Source organism: Cotesia typhae, unplaced genomic scaffold, assembly GCF_013202065.1.
Source record: "Cotesia typhae breed Kobodo isofemale line unplaced genomic scaffold, CoteBio_Ctyphae scaffold_152, whole genome shotgun sequence".
Classification (NCBI taxonomy): Eukaryota; Metazoa; Arthropoda; class Insecta; order Hymenoptera; family Braconidae; genus Cotesia; species Cotesia typhae.
This window is the reverse complement of record NW_027423776.1, coordinates 4,487,382-4,504,356: the sequence shown is the minus strand read 5'-3', so window position 1 is coordinate 4,504,356 and position 16,975 is coordinate 4,487,382. Positions and strand designations below refer to the sequence as shown.

General features: G+C 32.4%; 2 protein-coding genes across 12 annotated transcripts; one reads left to right on the top strand and one right to left on the bottom strand.

The window, feature by feature from the left end:
* Nucleotides 1-75: 75 nt before the first annotated feature.
* On the bottom strand, nucleotides 76-1,641 carry Sec22 (vesicle-trafficking protein SEC22). The gene is made up of 4 exons (XM_074256499.1): nucleotides 1,182-1,641; nucleotides 995-1,104; nucleotides 606-913; nucleotides 76-297 (listed from the first exon to the last, which is right to left on the bottom strand). The coding sequence occupies exons 1-4, from the start codon at nucleotides 1,254-1,256 to the stop codon at nucleotides 149-151; spliced, it is 642 nt and encodes a 213-aa protein (XP_074112600.1). The 5' UTR covers nucleotides 1,257-1,641; the 3' UTR covers nucleotides 76-148.
* A 1,903-nt stretch (nucleotides 1,642-3,544) lies between these two features.
* On the top strand, nucleotides 3,545-16,630 carry Sec16 (endoplasmic reticulum export factor secretory 16). Of its 11 annotated transcripts, none has more exons than XR_012480771.1 (14): nucleotides 3,545-4,002; nucleotides 4,344-4,395; nucleotides 4,476-8,446; nucleotides 8,883-8,986; nucleotides 9,058-9,208; nucleotides 9,298-9,436; nucleotides 9,519-10,997; nucleotides 11,399-11,431; nucleotides 12,901-13,140; nucleotides 13,493-13,895; nucleotides 14,214-14,293; nucleotides 14,785-14,829; nucleotides 15,231-15,317; nucleotides 15,600-15,648. XR_012480771.1 is itself a non-coding variant. In XM_074257338.1 (13 exons), the coding sequence occupies exons 2-13, from the start codon at nucleotides 4,390-4,392 to the stop codon at nucleotides 15,678-15,680; spliced, it is 6,774 nt and encodes a 2,257-aa protein (XP_074113439.1). In that variant the 5' UTR covers nucleotides 3,545-4,002; nucleotides 4,344-4,389; the 3' UTR covers nucleotides 15,681-16,630. The 11 variants fall into 11 exon arrangements, 9 of the variants coding, with proteins under 9 accessions (XP_074113439.1, XP_074113443.1, XP_074113442.1 ...); XR_012480770.1 differs by having other exon boundaries at nucleotides 14,782-14,829; XM_074257338.1 differs by lacking the exon at nucleotides 14,785-14,829 and having other exon boundaries at nucleotides 15,600-16,630.
* The last annotated feature ends 345 nt before the right edge of the window (nucleotides 16,631-16,975 follow it).

The window sequence follows — 16,975 nt, the reverse complement described above, 5'->3', positions numbered from 1 at the left end:
TAAATAATCACACTAAATTAAAATGGTAATAACAATATTAAAAGAAGTAAAATTTCAATAAATTGACAACTGACGTTTATAAAGCCACAGCAACACCACTTATAAAAAAAAATTAAATAATTATCGTAATTGTAATTAATTAATAAATTTATAAAATGAAAAAGTATAATAAAAATACAAGGAATGCAACTAAACCAGCGACAGCTTTAACATACATTGATTTACTGTTTAAATTTGTCGCATTTTTTTTGTACTTTTGTGATAGCATTGAAAGGTTTTGAGTTTTCGAGTCCAACTCTGTAAATAAAAATTATTATTATTATTCATTAATCAACACACACCTATCAGCAGTATACATCAATAGAGTATTAAAATTAAATAATATAATATCAATTTATTTAATTAATGAAAAAAAGAGAAAACGAGAAAAAAATCTTTGTAATTTACACATAAATGAGCAATTGTTTATTGATATTTGATATATATGCATTGAATGTATCATCGTAGAATTCTACTTCACCATTTAGCTTATTCACAAGGTTTACGATTTATAATTGATAATAAAAGTTTTAATATAAATAATAATAAAAAAATTCAATACAAACCTGATAAAACAGTTCCTCGTTGTAAAACGTCGTCAATGTTTTGAACCATAATCCTCTGTACATCTTGCAGTTGACTATTGAGTGTGTTCATATTTCTCCTTGACCTTCCATCCGAGAATGACTTTTTAGCTTTTTGAATATACGTATCGAATTCAATAAATGTATACGGTCTGGTCACTGTATTGACACGTTTTCCATACTGTGCATAAAATTCTTGTGCAATATCTTCTAAATAACTGTAAGCCAGACGTTTGCTCCAATTTCTTTCACAAAGTACCAAATAACATACGTCGTTCTCGATCAAATAACTAAAATAAGAGAGCGATTATTTTTATATTCATAAGGATCTATTTAAGTACAAAAAAAATTTTTTTTTTAATTTTACGTACTGAAAGAGATAAGGACCAGTTTCTATAGTACACCTAGCTGGAGACTGAGGTCCTAATTTTCTAAACAACATTTTGGCTTGGTTCTGATACTCCAGTATGCTTTTCCCACTCTACAAAAATAAATATAAACAATTGAATTACGGTGTAAATAATAATAAAAGTTAATATTGAATAAATAATTACTAACCTGCTCATCCTCTTGCATTGTCGCGGCAAGAGGTAGCCCATCTGCTATCCTGGCAATCATCGTAAGTAACACCATTTTAAAAAATTTTTGTTTGTCTTACTCGGTGCATAAAATATCAATAGACACTTTGTTCAAAAAATACGTTCTGTAGTAGTAATTATTGTTTTTTTATTTAATACTGGTTACAAAAATAACAACAGTCATTTAGTTATGCTGAAGAGTGTACTCTGTACTGTAACATCAACTGATTCGCGCTATCACCATTCACGGCTAACCACGTCAGTCAATTCAAGTCCACCATTTATGTTATTCCTTTTCCAACTTCCAACTCATCATCACTTACATTTTGTTATTGTATTAGTACATACGCATACATACATATTTACTACCCCCACTTAAGTTAATTATTTTATTTCTTCATTAAATAATTGTGTAACTTTTAAGTAATTACTAAAATCAAATGTATAATTCTTTTATCAATTTCTTTTGTAAATTATTTACATTAGACATTTGTTTGACAATGTAAATTTGACGATTGTAAAATTAATAGCTTTTTTTTATCTTTAAATTGAAATCTTAATTTTTATTGACAAATTAATTGCTTATAATTTTTTATTGATCATTTACTGTCTTTTAATTGAATTAAAGAAATTAATAAAATATTTTATTTTGGATTATTTATATAATAAGTATTTTTAAAATCACAATGCTGAAGTTAGCCGTCAGCTGTCAATTTTAAAAATTTTAATAACAAATCAATTACAATAAAAAAATGCTTATAAAAATTATCACTTGTAATTTTAATTAATTTTCACATGTAGAATTTTTTAATTAAATTTTTTTTATAATAATTGCATCATTATTGGGAAATCCTCCACTTGAATACGCCACCTGGCGAATCAAATGTGAACTACTCTATGCAGGTCGAGTATAAACAGCTAATGTCATATAATATGCCGAAGCTGTAATTAAAAATTGTTGAAATTCTTTTTTAAAATGTTAAGTAATTAATTATTGTCTATAAGCTTAGTTACTATTGAAAATAAGATCAACTTTAATACTTGACCAAAAATTTGTAATCATTGAGCTTCCTCTACGAGAAAATAAAAATAAAACTTTCTGCTGCGTATATGGGTGTAATAGCAAGTCATGACAATAAAGTTAGCCGATATCTAAAAGTTTTTAGAATTTCTTTCATTAAAAAAATTAATTGAAAAAATTTCACATGTAGAAAGTTTTATAAACTATACGAGCAATTTTGTAAAAATATTATTTTTATTCTAATTTAATTGATAAAAAAAAATCTAAAATTGTTGAATGTCGACTAATTTTAATGTCATTAGCAAGTCTAGTAAGAACAATACAGTTTGATTTTATACTTTTCCTCCGGCAAATTCTAGTTCTGTGGTGATAAAAAATAAATTTGGTGAAGATGAAGTTATAAACCGTCGATTAGCTTGGAAAATGCATTAAAAATCTGAAATGAAGTTACACAGCCCAAGAGAGTGTCCATTACATTTCATCAAAAATGACTTTATACCAATTAACATAAATATTGTTGTAATTACAAAAACAGTAATTATAAGCTGTGAATTTTAAAATACAATGTAATACGATAGGCTTACATTGCTTAAATAACTTAATAAATATTTTTGTAAAATTAAGAATCGTAATTATAGTTGCAATGTTATAACTACAGTAATAAAAATAAGTTACATGAATAATTTTTAAGTAATTAAGAATTTTTATGACTGGGCTTAGTACTTGCAAATTCATGATGCTGAAAGGGACAGACATCTGTCAATTTTTAGGTTTTTTTAATAAACAGATTCTTACAAGAAGAAAAACAAAAAATAAAAAAATTAACATATAGAAGTTTTAAAGAACTGAAAGTGAAACATTTCTAAAATATATTTTTTGTCTTAATTTAATTCTTTAATAAAATAAAAATTTGACACGTTATCTGCTGATTTCAGTATCATGCAAATTCACAAATTTCTTTAATTGAGATTTTTATTAATTATTTAATTTCTATTAAAAACTCGATTCTAATAAAACTTGTAAATACATGATTCAATATAAAAACACGGCAGCTGATTTAAAAAAGCGTCTTAAAGTAGTAACTGCTTCTGCCGCAAGGAGAAGCCACGCCCCCGGCTGATTTCCCAATAGAATTTTAAAATAATTTTTAATGTCTGCCAACTTCAGTGTCATCGCAATATACCATTTATCCAGTATGAATGATACAAATTTCTATTCGTCCTACTTAAATGATAAGTTATCAACCCAGTTGAAAAATGACAATGATTTTTGTAAAGAGACGCCACCTTTAAGAAAAAGAAGAAAGAAGGACACGTCAAACGTCCGCGTGGACATGATAGTTAAAAAGTCAATGTATGTAGATAATAATTACACATTATACATATAAGTCTATCTCTCTCAGGATCGTGATCGTGATCCATACAATAAAATAAAATATTAAAAAAAAGCGAATGAATTTTAGTGAGAGGAAAATAAAATAGTGACGTGCTTCTGTAACCCGCTGCACCACCTCTTGACACCGTGATACCCTTCAGTTCCCTCACCACAATAAATGGAAATATGTCTACTTTCTCGTAAACTTTGTTCTGCTATTTAATTCCACCCAGATTGTATTATCAAAAAACCCATTAAATCTTTTGCTATTGTTCTACAATCATTTTTATTAGTTTGAAATATTAATAACAGTGTTACGTAATTGGTAAACAAATAAAATATTTAAAAATAATGCGTTTAAGCGTATTTAAAGTTATCTGAATATACACCGGACACGATTATTTCAGTAAGTGAATAAGTGCACATATACAAATGTAATGGGTGAATGCAGGTCTACTAAATATCGATTTTTTTTTTAATTTCTTGTCATACTGTTAAATTGTAACCAGCTGCTAGTAGTTATTTGTTTTTTATTTACTATTAATAACACTTTTTGTAGTCAAATTTATTGTAAAAAAATATACTTGACTTCTTATAATGCTTTCTCACTATTTTTGTTATATAAGTAATTATAAAGTACATTAACTTTCTTGTTTTTATCAACTCATAATTTTTAAATGAAAGTGAGTTGAACAATAATGTTTATATTTTTATTCTGTAAAATTAAATTATTTTTACATATTTCAGGTTAAAACATTAAATATTCATTGTGAAGAGTTGTCTGGTTGCTACCATGAATGTAAGTCCTGTCAAGTTTTGTTATTACTATTTTAATTTATTTAAAGTAGATAATTTAATTTAAATATCTTACAACTTTAGAATCCGTATCGAGCAAAAATAGGTAGACAGCGAGTAGATCACTCGGCAACTGCAGCAGTACCAAGTTATGGAGTCAGAAATCAGAATTCATGGCCTGGGATGACCGGTAACCAGAGTCAGCCAGTTCTTGGGGGAGCTAATCAAACAAATAACGTTGATAACGACTCTTGGGATTGGAGCACAGATAACGCTGACAATAACAATGATTCTTGGAACTGGAATATCGATCAATCCGCAGAGCAGAATCAGTTACATCCTCAACAGCAGCAGCAACAGCAGCCACCACCTATCCATGGGTCTAATTATACAAATATGAGACCAGCTCATCAGAATTTGTCTCAAGACAATTATTATACCAACATTAATGGAAACAGACAAGTTTTAGCTGGTCAATTGCCGCAAACTGGAAATTTACCACCAGCTAGAGAATCAACGCCTAGTTATTCGGATTCATACGCTCAGTTTTCCAATTTTGCCGTAAATCAAACCCAACAAACGCCACCGAAAACTAGTTCGACTAATTCTAGTGTTAGTGACAGTCAAAATCAAGCTCAGTGGCAAGCTAACCAGCAGCAGGGGATTTTTAATCCTTACGCTTCTCCGAGACCCTCATCATTCGAAGCGACTAATCAACAACAGGTTCAGCAGTTTAATCCAAATGCTTACAACTGGAATGGTGTGGAGCAGTCTGGAGGTCAAAGTTTGCCGAATCAAACAACTGACCCGTTCTGGCAGGATCAAAACTCCAATAAAAGAGAAAATTACCATGCTGAAGTTGATAAAAGTAAGCAGCAGGTGCACGAGCAATTTAATAAATCATCGCCTCAAAATCCGATAAAAGAAATGCCTGGTCAGTGGCAGTCTGATAATCATGACAATAATCAACTGAAAGCGCATATCCAGGAACCAGTTGCGCCTAACCAGTGGCGTGAAGATGTTCATGATAGAAGAGGAGTTGAAACTCAAGCTCAATTTATCCCAAACCATCCACGTCAGCCGGATAATTTCAATGCCAACCAATCGTGGTCGCCGGTTAGTCTTCAGTCAAATGCTAACATGAAACCCGAAGTGGATAAAAAATTGTCAGATGTTAATTTGGATAATTCTTCGGTTAATTATTCTACTCCAGCAAGTTTACAAGATACAGCAGTAGATTCACGCTCCGAAGAACAAAATGTTTCTGTCTTCACCTCAAGCCAAACAGCTTCAGTTCTCGATACTACGAGTAATTTATTCGCAGTGCAGAGCACTGGAATCGAGACTAAAACTAATGACAAAGTAGATCGTCGGAATATCGACTTGGTTAAAAATGGCAATACTATGAGTGACATAACAACAAGTGTTAAGCAATTAAATATTGAAGATAAAGATTCACATTCTCAGCGGTATGAAAACCACCCGTCGTTGTATCCTGTTCATTCGATGGCTCAGCCAGTAGAACAGTGGCCTAATCAGTCGATCCAATCAATAAATAAACCTCCGGAACCGTCAGCTTTGTCTAGTCAGCATATTGCTCAAACAGTAGCTTCACCTCAAAACCATTATATACCTGTTTCATTTGCATCATCTGAAAGTAGACATCAAACTTATGATCCCACTAGCCCGCCGTCAAGTATTCAATCTCACGACCACGTCTCTTCTCAACAGCCAACTATTCAAACACATGAGTACGCAGTACCTCTAACTTCTGCTCAATCGTCATATTACTACCAAGAATCGTTTACTAGCCACCAAACGACACCTGTAATGAACACACCTGAAGCTTCTGGATCACCGAGTTTGCCAATACATGCGACTGTTCAAAAACCTCCATACAATCCTTTAGAAAATACTATGTCTGTTAACCCAATGCCTTATCCTGTAAACACTGAGAGTGTGCAAGTGCCTAGCGAAGTACCTAAACAAATAAATCTTCCTCTTGCTGCTGAAGTTAGAGGTATACCAACGACTAAAGCTGGCTATGATCAATGGTATAATCAGAAAACAAGTCCACCGCAAAATGTCCGGTATCCAGTCGCTGAAAGAAGTGCTCCTATGCAACAGCAAAAACCTTGGCTGCCGACAGAGCCAGTGGATAATTATGAATCGTCTAAATCAAGTGAATTCGTTAATGATGTTAAGTCTTCGGTGAATGAACCTGAGTCTCACGAGCGACAGAGTTCCGTTAAAGAATCAAAGGAAGAAGATAAAAGTTTAATTGTTACTGAGCCAACTATTAAAAATTCAATGGAGCAATCTGCTCACCCTTTAAATCAGCAAGTTCTTCCTGTCAATCAGCAAGTTAATTTTGTTCAGCAAATCCAACCGGTAAATCAAAAAATTCAGCCAATTAATCAGGTAATTCAATCTCAGCATGAGCAAGCGCCAGAAAATTATGAATTTGCATCTAATGATAGAAATACATTCCTCGAAACTGGTGAGTTGACAGATTTGCATCACGATCAAGGTGTAGCATCGTCTAATCACGATGAAGAAAACGATGAAGTGCCCAGTGATATTCCGTTTCTACGGGAAGTACCGGGTCAATCAAGCTACGGTGATCCGCGACGTAACGACCCTACTGGTCAAGAGCAATACGTACAATCTAATCCCCGTAATCTAGATTCCAGAAGAAATCCTCCAGAGCCGGTTTTAAACACTCAGCCTCGGTCTATCGCCATAACATCATCCGATCGGACGGAACGCCGTGACGTTCCTTCTGGTCAAGAGAGACGAGAAAGCAGACTACTGTCTCGCGATACAGAGACACCTGAGCGTAGAAACGATCCGTCGGGAAGAGAAAGATCATTTCCGCCTTCGCAGTCACGTAACGATCCCTCAGGCGAGGAGAGAATTCAGTCTCAAAGTCAAATAAATCTAGAGCCTGCTGAAGTACGTCAAGTACCTGGTAGCGGAACTAATTCCGTTGAGCCTCCACCTTCAGCTGAAGTAGTACGTCAAATAACTGGCGGTGTGTCCCGTAATGAGCCGGTTATTCCAGAAGACAGCAATGCGAGAATTGTAACGGGATCCCAACAAGTTCTACCAGCAGCCAATGTGATGCAAGACCTCCCGTCAAACGAGACTAGAAACAAACGCGAAGAAGCTGTTGGAGCGTCAATTGAAAATCCTCCGGCTGTTACTTCTTCTCCTAAACGTCGCGATTCTTATCAAGACGGAGATGATGAAGAATCTGGAAACAGTCGCGATGACAACCGTGAGAAACGTCGGGATCCCAGTCCTACTGATAGGCGTCGTTATGATTATGATCCTAAAGGCGACAGGAGTTATTACGATCGCGATAGAGAGTATGATGATGATTATTACTACGAAAGAAGGCGTGGTCATGATTTCGAACGGCCTTATAATTCGCGGGAAGACTTGGATCGACGTGATGCGTCATTCAGAGAAACTGATCGCCGTCATCTGAGTCGTGATGACTTGGACGATCGCAGGAGGCTTAAGGATGACGATAGAAGGGGTCATCGAAGTGAGGTTGATCCGAGACGTCGCGATACCAGAGACTATGAACCACCGAGGTATCCGAGAGACCGGGACTACGACCGCAGGAGAGATGAGCGACGCAGATATTATGGTGATTACGATCCTAGAGATCCTAGAGATACTAGAGATCCCAGAGATCCCAGAGATCCCAGAGATCCTAGACGCGAATTCTACGATGATCCGTATACTCGCAGTTCTAGACCTTCTAGCAGGTCTTCTTACAATGACCGAGAACGCGATTTCTACGGCCGCAGAGACCCGTATTATGGATATAATGGCTACAACACTTATGATTTTGGAACTAATTACAATAATAATTATTACGCGTACTTAGAAAATTTACGTAGAACTAATCCTACTGCTTATATGGAGTGGTACAATAAATATTATGGAAACCAACAGCATAATATCAGTAGTGTTGTTCGTGTTCCAAGTTATCCCGAGGACCGAGCAAGTGTTCATTCGGGAAGAAGTTCCTGTGATGACAGGTAATTTATTTGTTTTATTTTATTCTGATGATTTTGAAAATTTTTTTAACTAATAATTGTCAAATATATCCCTTCTAATAAACACTAATATTTTATTGTTATTATACACATACATAAATACCAGATTCAGAAAGTCAACCGTTTGCTTCCATACACCAAACAAGTCTTTATATGTGCCCTATTTTGGATACCCCATTTGGACTAGCAGTCCTGTACACAGGAAACGCGCTAATTGTTGTCGTAAATTAATTAGGTGAGACGGTTTAACGCGCTACGAATTAAACCCTGATATCACGAAAATTTATCGTAGGCCAGAAGTAAAGATGCTAGAACGCCCTCATTTGATGCTATAAATAATAATTTTTGCTTTGGTAATTTGATTTTTTGATTTTTTTTTTTTTTTTTTTTACTAATAAATTACTTGGTTTATTAACAGGACAAATAGTGGAAAACATACGATTGGAGATATTTCTTTATTGGAGGATTCAAGAATTGTCTCACGACTTACTCCAACTAAATTTTCAACATCTCATGTTCAAGGTAAAATAATGAAAATTTTTTTTATCATTTAAAATGAAAGAATATTTTTTGACAAAATTAATTTTTTATAGGATCGTTTTCAATTGGCTCATTGGTACAAGTTCATGCAAGTTATCCCGCAGATGGAGAGCGTGCTAAAGTTGATATTGTTCAAGTAGACAGTTTGTTGATGCATGATCCAATTACCCGGGAAATTCGTGCTTATCCGGGACCTTTGGTCAAGTAAATAGAAAATTTTAGTGAAAATTCGTATAAATTTATAAAAACCAATATTATTGCTATTATTAATAATAATTAATTATTTATTACAGGGGTGTTACACACAAGAAGACGATTATAGAGTACTGCGAAGCCAAAATAAAAAAAGCGGCTGTAAACGATGAACTTATTGATCATGCCTCTTATATTTTGCTGTACCAGCTGATGATTATGCTTATTCAGCAGAATGGCGTAAGTTAAAATTTTTAAAAAATATCATTTGAATAAATTTGATTGTAACTTACAAATATTTTCGTTTATTATTCACATTTAGAACGTTGTTGGTGTGGATATTGCTACGCTCTTGTTGAAAAATAAAGAAATTTATCCTTACGACGCGCATAAAACAAACCACAAACCAATACGTCGTGAATCAACAATTTCACAGCGGTCAGGTGGCGCAGGACGAGAAGGATCAGTGCATGAAGAAGTGGCACAAGAAATAGAAGAAGTAAAACCAATCAAAACTGTCGAGCAGATAACAAATGAGTTTAGAAACACTTTGCTGTGTGGTCTAGTTCAAGAAGCTTTAGAGTACGCGATGACTGAAGGTCTGTGGGGTCATGCACTCTTCCTTGCGAGTAAACTAGACAAGCGTACACATGCATCTGTCATGACTCGTTTCGCCAATAGTTTGCCGGTTCAAGATCCTCTTCAGACTTTGTACCAACTTCACTCGGGTCGAGTACCAGCGAGCGTAACTTGTGTCGCTGACAGTAAGTGGGATGACTGGCGTCCACACTTGGCCATGATCATATCAAACACATCAGCTAATCCGGAAATAAATCGCCGCGCGATATCAACTCTCGGTGATACACTAACAGCGCGTGGCGATATTCATGGCGCGCATTTCTGTTACATACTGGCGCAAATTGATTTTGAAATTTATGGAACACCTGGTGTTAAGCTCGTGCTAATTGGGTCAAATCACCACAAATCTTACGTTGAATTTGCCACTCTCGAAGCAGTAATGCTCACGGAAATTTACGAGTATGCACGGAATTTAAGCGAACCAGGTTTCACAATTGTTGGGCTGCAAACATTTAAATTTGAAATCGCTCAAAAAATGCTTGACCATGGGCTCATTGAAAAAGCGTTGCTCTATCTTGAACAAATAGCAATTAACATAGTGCAAGAGCCATCGAAATACAAAGCATCATTCATCCAAAATGTTTACACTTTAAGTGAGAGGATAAAATTCCATGATCCAGTTTTCAAAGACTGCATTGAAGATGTCGCTACGCTGGCTTGGCTCAATAATTTGAGTGATATTGTGGGTCGTTGCCAGACAGGCGAAATTGTTCAAGAATCAAATTTTAGCGCTCGCACAGATGCGCCAAGTGTCATGCCGGATCACGAGCAGCGTGACACTCTTCAGCAATGGAATTATCAGCAAGATTATTCCAATGCTCCAGTCTCTATGATGGAGGTGCCTACTGTCGATACTAATCAAGATACATGGCAACCGATGTCTCTTCCTAATACCTTGCAAGAGTCTTATGTCACCGAGCAAAATATTCAGTATGGACAGAATGTAGATGGTAATCAGTATCATCATCATCAGCAGCAGCAGCAGCAGCAGCAGCAGTCGCAGTCGCAGCAGGAACAACCGCAAGAATACTGGAAGCAGACTTACAATCAAAATTATTCGAGAGATTATAACTCTGATTGGCAACAACCGTCCAATCAAATGCAGTATCACGGTGAACAAACTGACGTTGATTCTGCTCCAGCACCTGGATGGAATTACGAGGTGAGATAATTTAATAATATAATTATTTGTATGATTTTATATTAGATAACATTTAAAAAGTAAATTTTAATAATTAAAATTTATAAATTTGAACTTTGCTAAGTAAAAATTATAATTTAAAAATAATTTTTATAAAAAAGTTTTAAAGTTTTAATTGTCGATGTAAAAATTTACCAAAGTTCAAATTGATAAAATTTATATGGTCAATCACAACTCTGACAGTTCGTTAAGAAGAGTTAAAAAGTAAAATAAATTTATAAAATGATTAAGCCTAGACTAATAATAATAGTAATAATAATAATGCATGTTGATTGTGTGATTTATTATGATTACATTGGGTGACATGATAAAAAAAATATCAGAATATTTATAAATTTTTATTATATTCATGCTTTCATCAGTCTGATAAGGAGGAAAAACCACCAACACCTGAAGTAAGTACATTCACCACTGCACCATCAAATTATAATAATATTAATGATAATAAAATACTGATGGATGCTTCTTCCTATGCAAATACACTAAATACAATTCGCCGTCGTAAAATTCGGGCTAAAAATCAATTAATAAGCAATGATTTTCGATCAAGCACTGAAGATGATTCACGACCTAATGATACAACTATTTTTCACACCGAAAAACCACGAAGATTAGTTAAATATCCAAAAGTAACAACACCATTTCCAAATATTATGGATGCCAAGAAATTGCCAACTGTTAGCAAACAAAAAAAGATAGATCCTAAGTATTTAAAGCCTCCGTCAGCCCAGCCTGCAGTTTTTCTTAAATGCAAGCCTAAGATGAAGCCAGTATCTAGTGAAGAGACTGATGAAGAGCCTAAAGAAGACGACGAAGAGGGTGAAATCGGTGAAGACGATGATGATGATGATGATGGTGATGAAGAAGAGCAAGACGAAAATGTTAAAAATGTTTTGAATAATTATAAAAATCCAACAGATTTGGATATTCAATTCAGTAAAATGAAACTTGAGTCTTTTGACTTGACAACTACCACATCTAGTTCATCTTCATTTGAAGTTGATAAAAACTTTGGACGTTTGAAAAATCGTGGACAGACACTTGAGCAGTATTGTAATTTTGAAGAGAAAAAAATCGTCAGAGTAGCACCGCATATCAGAAGGAAAGATGTCATTTGCGATACTGTAGATGCTTGGTCGTACAATGAATCAAACTCAGCAAATTCTGGGTATAAGCCTATTATTTTTGGTGGAACGTTTAACATTGACGTTCCAGCTGCTAATTATGTTGACAATAGACTAGATAATCAAGTTAATAAAACACGTGTGCTTCCTGGTAAACGTATATCCAAAACCTTTGACATAGATGCTCCAGTGATATATGATGAATAATTGAATGAACGAATACATTAAATGTAAATCAAATATTATATGTGTGAAAAATGTTTTTAACACAATAATGCAATATTATTTTATGTTGTTAAGTAGATCTAATTGGTCGAAAGGGTATTTACTATTACAACAATTGCTTTTATTAATTTTAATTGGTGTGAATTTAAGATATGTTTATTTTAATAATTATTTATTAATATTTATAAATGTTTTATTCTAATCTTGGATGATTAATTGATGTGTATTAGAAGTGTTTAAATAAATGAATTTGTTGTGTTTAATAATGCCTTTAAATTATATAATTAAGTTATATTTTTTTTCTTAGTTATCGTAATTGAAATATCGGTGGTGTGCAAAGTCTGTCGTTGCTTTCTGTTATGGCACTTGATATTGATATTAAATTATGATTGATGATTGACAATTGGTAATGATTAATTATTAAATTGAAAATTTCAAGAATTAGCCTTAACAGTATGCATAGACAAACTTTGCTGAGGCCAATTTGCGATGATGATTCGTATTTTTTATTACAGTCTCAGCCCCAGCCGCAGATTTCGATGAGTCCATCGACTAAGCAGTACGATCCTTTAGAGGAACTGGACACCCTGGACCCGAGTGACCACGGAAAATCGACTGGTGATAATAAAAAGCAAGACAAGCAGCCGGAAAAAAAGAATGCGAATTCTGGCGGGTCGTGGTTTGGAGGACTCTTCAGTAAACTTACGCCTAAGCCTAAAAATCAGATGATCTTGCCGGATGATAGCAATCCAACGGTAAGTTTTCGTCTGTGTAAGTTTTAGGATAAGTTATTTAAGATGGAAGTGATCTCAGGATGGATAGATTTTTTTTATGTTACTTAAGGCTCGGCGCGGGTACTTGTGGTAAAATATTATGATCAACTTCTTATGAATGACGATCACAGGCCAGTATATAGTGTAAAATTTATAGTGTGAAATTTATTTCCATTATTAATACCCATTTTTTAAGTAACATAAAGACTAATACATCAGTAAATTTTTCTTTAATAATTTTTTTGTTCGAAAATTAAATTAAAATTTTTTTATTTGCAAATCTGTTTTAAAGTAATGAAATAATCTAACTAGTATTAAACTACTCTTTCTATAGATTGTCTGGGACCCAGTTGCAAAAAAGTGGAGTAACAAAGACGAGGATGGAGATAGCGGTTCCTCGCGGTTGGCTCCACCGCCAAAAATGACAGAAATGAATTTATCTACGCCAGCTGTCGAACAAAGTCAAAAACCACCACCGATTCCTGAACAAACTATCTCTTCTCATCAAAGTCAACGTAGCTTAGATAATTCGACTCCCAATTCATCGAAGATGATTACCGGAAGCAACAATATGTTTAAGTTACAAAAGTCTAGAAGCATGCGTGCTAATTATATTGATGTAATGAACCTTGGAGGAGTTAAAAGCAATGGACCGCCGTCTAATCTTCCAACGCCTGCTAATTCGCCTATGATGCCTATGGCTGCTTCGTCGCCTCAACTTTTTGTCCCAACCCCAGGTACTTATATAAATTTTTAATTTAATTCAATAACTCATACACAGAAAAAAAAATTTACTTGAATCAAGTAAATAATTTTGAAGAATTTCATCTTCTTGATTTGAGTAGAAAAATTCTTAAACTAGGAAATTTTTCTTGGTTTAAATAAATTTTACTTAATTCAAGAATTTTTCATCTTGATTGAAGATAATTAAACTCTTTAAAATTATTTTCTTGGTTCAAGAATTTTTCTCTTGATTCGTTAGTTTTTTTTTTTCAACGCATACTTATCAATAATTTATAAATTGATAATTATATTTTTTTTTCTTTTTTTTTTAGTGAATGATCCAAATGCACCAGTAGATTTTTTAACGCCAGCCCCGGCCCCAGTTCCGCAAAATGAATCAGCGAGCCAAGGTGTAAGTATTAAAAATTAACAGTAATATCATACATTACACAATACGAAAACAATTATAAATCATTCAAAAACATAACTTGCATAACACACACTCTAAAGTAGATTTTAAGCTCTGTACTCTGGCTGCAGTATGCTTTTAATTTTTAATTATTTTTTAGAGTATTGTTATGAATGTTGTGTATGATTGATTTGTTTAATGTATGATATAAACTTACTGTTAAATAATGTAAAATTTATATTTTATTAATAGAGTTATTCCTCAATCCTTTTATCATTTATTACTAAATCTTAACTTACTGAATAATTTATTGTTCGCAAATTATTTTTTCCTAAAGCCAGCTATTATTGTTTATTTATTATCTCACGTAGAATTTATTCACACTCATTATAATAATTTTCATAAATGCCAGAGTTTGAATGATTTTAAATAATTTTAAAAAATTAATTTTTACTTAATATATTAATTTAATTTGTGTTTTCATTTGCAAGCAGTCGGGGAACCAGAATGACCTAGCCAAATAACAATTGTTATAAATAGTAAGATTTTTTACATAAATTATTGTGATTATTTTTTATTTACTATTTCGACGATATTTTATGCACAGTTTAACGCATTGTAGTGGCATTAGAAATTTTTTAGTTCGCGCTTGGCTCCTCAGTTTCCTTTCGCATGATCCTATAATCTATTGTGCTTCTAATCTTTCGAATTACTTAAATAAGGCTTTTTGAAACACAATAAACTATTAATAACTTATAATTTTTTAAACAAACTCATTTATTAATTTTTACTCCACGAAAATTATAAATTAGTTATCAAGTTAAAAAATTATAAGATTAAGAAACAAACGAAGCACAGTAATGATCTAACACAAGCTTAAGAACAAATGGTAAAATAGTCTTTGAGATGGCTTTATTATATTTTTGTATATGGGATTTAGCTCTCTCGGTGGAGCTCGACTAGCTCACTATCTCGCGAGGTACAGAGCTACACAATGAGGGATCCGCGTCTTCAGCAACGGATCAAGGTAAAATTATTTTTTTTTTTTTTTCTAGATCTTCCAACTGTTTGAATCAACAAATAATCATCAACCCGTTCATCTTCCATCGCATTGTTTTTCATTTTATTTAATAATCCTTCTTATCTTTTTCATCTAAAATTAACTCAATAATTGCTAAAAGCTTCTTCTGTTTAATTTTCTGCTTATTAACTTATGTCTTATACTTTGATAAAGTAATTAAATATTTATATGTTTGTATATTTTTTTTACTATCATCAATAAAATTAATATTTTATATTTTGCTTGCAGGGACCAATGATGTACAATCCGGCAAACGTAACAGATAATTCGGCGATGAGTGTTCCGAAAAATAGATACCCAAGACGATAAAAAATAATAGGAAAATAAATTTTAATACAAGGTTTTTCTTAATGGTATATTATGTTATAATAGATAATTATTGAGTAGTTGAATTACAATGGCAAAGAAGAGGAAGAAGAAATATGTTAGTGTCGTTGAATTTTTAAAAGTTATTTCTTCAACTGGTGATTGGAGTTTAATACTAATCAGCATACAAAAAATTATTAATATATTTATATAACTACGGAATATTTATAATTTTTTGTATTGCACATACAGTATAGATTTTTTTGTAACAACGCAAAGAATTTATATTTCATTATCCAGTGTAATTGAGAGTTGATAAATAATTCAAAGTCTGATTTTATAATCTTGCGCAGAATCGTCATCGTGTTTGTTGTAGAAAATATTGATGTTTGTTAATTAATTATTCAAGCCTTTGAGCAACTCATTCTACTTAATAGTAGATAAATTTTATTGCATGTCATCGAATTAATATGCAACAAATTGTATTGTATGCATTTTTTGTTTGTTTATTTTTGGAAGATGCTCAATGTTTCTTCATGAAAAAAAATATTGAAGTTTATACTTTAGAGATAGAAATATTAAGTAAATTAAAATGTTCTTTTTCTTTATTAATTAAAATAAGTAATTAATTACATTCCATTACTTATTACGGATAGTTGATGTAAATATGGGATTGTTTATTTTTGTCTTGCATTTTAACAATTGACCTACTATTTGACAGTTTATTATGTGTATATAAATTTATTTGTGTTTAATTGTCTATTGCTACTGCATATTATAATTACTTCTTTTTTGTTTGAATTATTTCTTTAAAAAAAACTTCAATGTTTATATATGATCTGTCTCAAAACAGTTAACAATCACAGCAATAGTTTTATAGTTGTGCAATCAATAAACATTTTAATTATATTATTAAAAATTAAAAAAGAAGTGTAATTAAAATTTATGTTATATATTTTTGAAAAATAAATAATGTAATATAAATAATAAGCATATATAAATATATAAATAAATTTAAATAATTTCAACCATATTTAATGGGAATAAATAAGATAAAAGACCCAGTTATTGACACTGGCCTAGTTGTTTGATACTTGCAATTTTATTTTAAGTAAAAAAATAAAATATTCTCAAAAAACCAATTATCTTAAAATTTACAATTAAAAAATAATATATATAAATTTATTAGAGTAGATTTTTTTTTTTTTTTTTTTTTTTTTTTAATTAAAATAAAATTGCAAGTGTCAATAACTCGGCCAGTCTCAATAATTGAGTCATTTACCTTATATATACTATCT